General features: G+C 40.2%; 1 protein-coding gene across 1 annotated transcript in view; it reads right to left on the minus strand.

Annotated features, from left to right (window-relative positions):
- foxp3b (forkhead box P3b) overlaps window positions 1-5,283 on the minus strand; it is a 21,803-nt gene that overhangs the window by 3,219 nt on the left and 13,301 nt on the right. Inside the window, exon 4 of the mRNA XM_014022264.1 lies at window positions 446-533. Within this exon, the coding sequence (XP_013877718.1) occupies window positions 446-533 (88 nt within the window). The remainder of the gene's footprint in view (window positions 1-445; window positions 534-5,283) is intronic.

Here is a 5,283-nt window from a genome sequence, read left to right on the forward strand (position 1 = left end):
ATAGATAGATAGATAGATAGATAGATAGATAGATAGATAGATAGATAGATAGATAGATAGATAGATAGATAGATAGATAGATAGATATGCCACCCCATAACAATAATACTATGCATTATCATCAATTCATGTTTCCATAAAATTATGAAATTTAGAGGGGTCTAAGGGTGCTGTACAAAGAAAAATACACAATTTTGTCACATAAGGACATTGGCAAGATACAACATTGGCACCTCTCACAAATTGTAAACCAGTTTTAACAGGAGTCTCAGACAGAAACAGGTTCATCCTAAAGATAAAAGTAAGCTTGATTTAAGTTTGTCTTTTCTCTCTAATGCACATTAAAACATTTGGAAAGAAAAAAGAAAGAAAAAAAACGCTCTTGTAACAACGTTAAAATTAGTTTTCACAAAAACATTCATTATGCCAAATGCTTATCTCCCACCTGGCGTTCCATGTACTGGACAAGGTCCTGCTGGTCCCTCCACTGACTGATACTTCTGTCACCATGTCTGTGTTCAGAATGAAGGTGTCTGAAAGACAATGATTACTTTATTAGATCAACACTAAAAAAAGTACTATTGATAAGTTGAGTTTAAGTTGAGAAGTATCTTTATGATTTATCATTCATATACTCTGCGTTTATATTGTGCCATTATAACTAACTTCACCTTGTTTTTTCACATGTTTTGTGCTCAGAAAGATGACCTTTGTCCTCACTTACTTAAGGACAGCTTGTTTTTTAAGAAAGAGAGAAACTAAGCTTGCAAACCCTAAAATGTGAAGTGATGAGTCTGCATCTGCTGAAAGAGAAAATAACCATGACTTCGTTATTAATCATGAGAAAGGTGGAAGTGAAATGAATGTTGAACTTGATAATGTTCCATATTACTTGTATTTTTATGTATCACATGAAACTCGTGTTTATCCCCCACCCTTTAAGATGAGTTTCATGTTCTGTAACTAGGGGAGTGGGAATCTAATAAAAAGGAGAAGGGCTGCAGGAAGCACTTCAGAGTGTTTGAGGAGTTTTGTAACTGAAAGTTTCTTCCTGCTCAAATGCTCTCCTCATGAGTTATAAATTTTAATCTTATGTCCTCTCTTTTTGTCTGTTTTATAAGTGTTCTAGGGGTTTAAACCTATCGTTTATTTTGGTCCTTCGAGAGCTGGGAGCCAACATCTCTGACGGTTCCAGCAGGTTCAGTGGGACCCCGGTGGAAGTCCGTGCACGGCATCATCCCTGTTTCCAGGACCGGGCTCCTTTCTGCAGGCTGGGATCTGATGAGTGACGGCTCATCCGAACAGAGTGAGGACACGTGTGAGTATAATTTTTATTTTAAAAGGAAAAGTGAGAGTGAGGGTCGTAGTGAACCCTGTAAAACCTTAAACTCTATCAGGTGAAATTCCTGTTGTGGGAACGAGCAGTAGTTGTCGTGAATATGTAATAAAATGTGGGAGTAAAATTTGGAATGTAATCTGTAGGGCAAACAATAGTTTCAAGTAGAATATTTCCTAGAGAAACTATGAAAAGCCTTGCCATGTGCCATCCAATGTAAACCAAGATTTGAATTTATTATATAATCACTGTCATCAACAACTATACCAAATGTCACCTCAGTATGGCTAAAAATGGCTGAGTTCTGGTCAAGTCATCATAATATGGTAAATGGCTTGAACTATTAAGTCCCTTCAAACTCCAAAGTGCTTTACACTACAGACGTTCACCCATTCGCACACACATTTACACGCTGATGGTAAGCTACATTGTAGCCACAGCTGCCCTGGGGCACACTGACAGAGGTGACAGAGGCCATGCACCGGCACCACCTCTGACCACCATCAGCTGGCAAAGCAGGTGAAGTGAATTGCCCAAGGACACAACAACTGAGACAGCTGAAAACTTAATGGMGATGTTTAGAATTTGTGTAAATACAATATTATCACCATTTGTGTGACTGACTGCAGTAGAGCTCTGTTTGAAGCTACCATAGAAGCCACGAGAAGAACTAGCAGCAGGTTGAATAAATTTACTGGGGTTTGTTACTAATTCTGTAGTTTTTTTCTTCGGTGAAACGTGATATATTTTTATAAACTATTTTGTGATTAATTTTGTGATTAAATTGATTTTATGTACAAACTGGTCTAGATGACTTGACGATGTCAAACTTAGTAGGGGGGTTCAGATCCTGAAGAAGTTGTTATAAGCAACAATACTTCCTGGATTCATGGCTGAATGCACGAAGAGAAAGCCCCGGTGATTCAGTCCAGCTGCTGGCAGTACTGGCTCTAGCCATTTTGGTGCCCTAGGCGTGTTGAAGCACCCCCCCCATCCCGAACTATGTCCCACCCACCCCAATTTGAACCCCTAAAACAAGTTTGACAGTGTAAGGTACTATGGTAAACTTAGATTTATTTGCTTTCCCAGAAAGCAAATAAATAACAACATACATGTCAACTTGTACAGATTGTCCGTAAGTTATAAGGATTTTACGTCATTTTGCAGGTATACGGACGTATAGAGCAATCTCACYGATTTTTTCAAGTCTTACGGATTTTTTCAAAACCTCATTTTCAAATTTATCTAACATGGCAGAGCCTGTAGGATGATTTAAAAAACACTGAATAACATTAAATAACCATCTTCCAACCTGTTCTGCCGCTAGAAATAAGTTTTGAACTTTTTCCGCTCTCCTTTCCTCCTGCTTCGCAGCGGGTGCTTTCATGTCCTCAGCGAGGCTGACACGCCCTTGGCGGGTGCAAATTTTATGGATTTTTTGCAAAATTTATGGATTTTTGAGGCTTTTTATCCAGGTAAACGTCAGAAGGGGTTAACAGGTATGGGACAACAAAATACAGACTTGTTGTTATTGGGTTTGTCAACACGAACCGCTACCTGAGAAGCACTACTAGCCGTCAGAGTGTCGGAGCAGGACGAGTCAGTGCAACATCAATCAAATGAGAGAGAGGGTGGGGGCGATTGCTGCATTGGGAGGTGGGGCAAATGTTTTATGGGTAGAGTAGTTTTTTTCCTGTAATACTTTATTATAGTTTTTTTAAGACAAAGCTAATTGAAAGCGGTGCTGAGCAGAGTTACAACCAGGGATTCCAAATAATTACTTTTTTCTTCTGTAGTTCGGTGCCCCCTCCAGCAGATGGCGGTCTAGGTGACCGCCTAGTTTGCCTATGCCAAGAGCCGGCTCTGGCTGCTGGTGTGGTTGTATGCCTTCTTTTCACTTTCAAACATTCGAGTATTGGTGTATTTTCTATCAGGTTACAAACACGTAATAAGGTAAACGAAAGCAGCAAAATTTCTTTTCAAGGCTACAGTAAAAACAATATAAGTTTTCTGTATCCATTTGTTGAAAGAAAGTGCAGGGATCTGGGTGGTCCAGTGTTGGTGTTTTACCTCAGATAAAATGTTTGGAGCGGATGTCCTTGGTTGCACTTTTTTCCTGTCAAATTCAGCTTGTCCATCACTCAAATCCAGCTGTTAGCTAGCATCTTAGCTTTGGAAAAGTGACAAAAATACTCCTTCCATGTGGGGACGATGGATGGTTCCTGAGTCTGTTACAAGTACTGTAGTACAATGTTTTGTGGTCTTCCTGGTAGAGTTTGATGCTGTTTTCCCAAATTTAAGTTTCAACACAACTGGACCGGCACAGTGCCGTAGATTGGAATCAGAGTTGTATACGCACCAATGTTCAGCAGATGTAGTCGCGTGACTGGTGTTCTAAAAATAGCCTGAGTTTAGGTCCTCATCATAGTTAATACTGCATTTTAGCTATGGTGGTCATCTTGGATTTTTGATTTGGATTCAGTCTGTGATGGAGATTGCTCTCAGCTAAGCCACCACACAAAATTTCAACTCATTATTTCTTAAAATGGCTGTTATTGCAATGTATATATAGAATATAGAATGTATATTAGGTCTGGTGGCCATCTTGAATTTTTATTTAGCAATTAGAATTTGTTGAAGCTACTACTATACTCTAAACGGCTGAATTATAGCCTTATCTAAAACTAGCATTAGCGGATAGCTTAAACTTGTAATTAAAATTTAAAATGTGCTGGGTTAGCTCTCAGCTATCATTTCTTAGCTTTTTGTGTCTCCAAGCATCTGAGCTATCTGGGTACCATGTTGAACTACACAAAATCTCTCTTTCTCTGGTAGTGTCCAAATTCAGGGGATGTGTCCTTCGAAGGACACTGCCTACATATTCTAGGTGGACTGGGTCCTTTGTCGACCACAAAGACCATATGAAAGTGGCTGTGATTTTGGACAATCTAGCCTTAAGCTTTATTCCAGCCCTTACCCCAGCGAATGTCCTATCACCTGGCACTTGAGACAATGCTAAACAGAAGCAAAAATAGATTGAAAGTAGCTAAATATTAGTATATCAATAAACAAAATTAGCTTAGAGACCAGCAGTCTCTCTGTGAGGGGCAGTGGACACCCTGGAAAGGTCTCCAGTCCATCACAGGGACACATAGAGACAAATGAGATAAACAACCATTCACTCTCTCACTCACACCTAGGGACAATTTAGAGTTATTAATTAACCTAACATGTTTTTGATTTGTGGGAAGAAGCCGGATTACCTAGAGAAAATCCATGCCTGCATGTAGAGATTATGAAACTCAACTCTGAAAGGTCCCCTGCAAGTCTATCTGTCAAACTTGCTTAGAGGCAACGCTCTACCAACTGAGTCACCATGGGCCACATTTGATTTCTGATAAGACGAATATAAAAAAGTACATGTCTATGCAAATGACAAAAAACTAATAAAACAACCACTTTAAATTGTCAACTTTAATACTGCCAGATTTTTATTCAAAACTTTATTCTTTTCTTTCACTTTGTTCGTGATTACAAGCAAAAAACATCTCCGGTCAACCTGCAGCACTTCTTGCGATAGGGTGGGCCAAAAAAGGATACGTCAGTCCTGTCCCTTAATTTATTGAAAAAGAAGGACACATTTGTGCAGCACCAACACTGTTTATGGTGTGGATGGTGTGCTGCTTACCTCAACTCGTGACGTTGTGTGCCGGTGGGCGGAATACTTTGAAGACCTCCTCAATCCCACCAACATGCCTTCTGTTGAGGAAGCTGAGCCTGGGGACTTTGGGTTGGGCTCTCCAATCTCTGGGGACGAGGTCACTGAGGTGGTCAAAAACCTACTCGGTAGAAGGGGCCCGGGGGTGGATGAGATCCGCCGGGAGTTTCTCAAGGCTCTGGATGTTGTAGGGTTGTGTTGGCTTTCGCGACTGCAATATCGCATGGAC

This window comes from Austrofundulus limnaeus, unplaced genomic scaffold, assembly GCF_001266775.1.
Source record: "Austrofundulus limnaeus strain Quisiro unplaced genomic scaffold, Austrofundulus_limnaeus-1.0 Scaffold321, whole genome shotgun sequence".
NCBI lineage: Eukaryota > Metazoa > Chordata > Actinopteri > Cyprinodontiformes > Rivulidae > Austrofundulus > Austrofundulus limnaeus.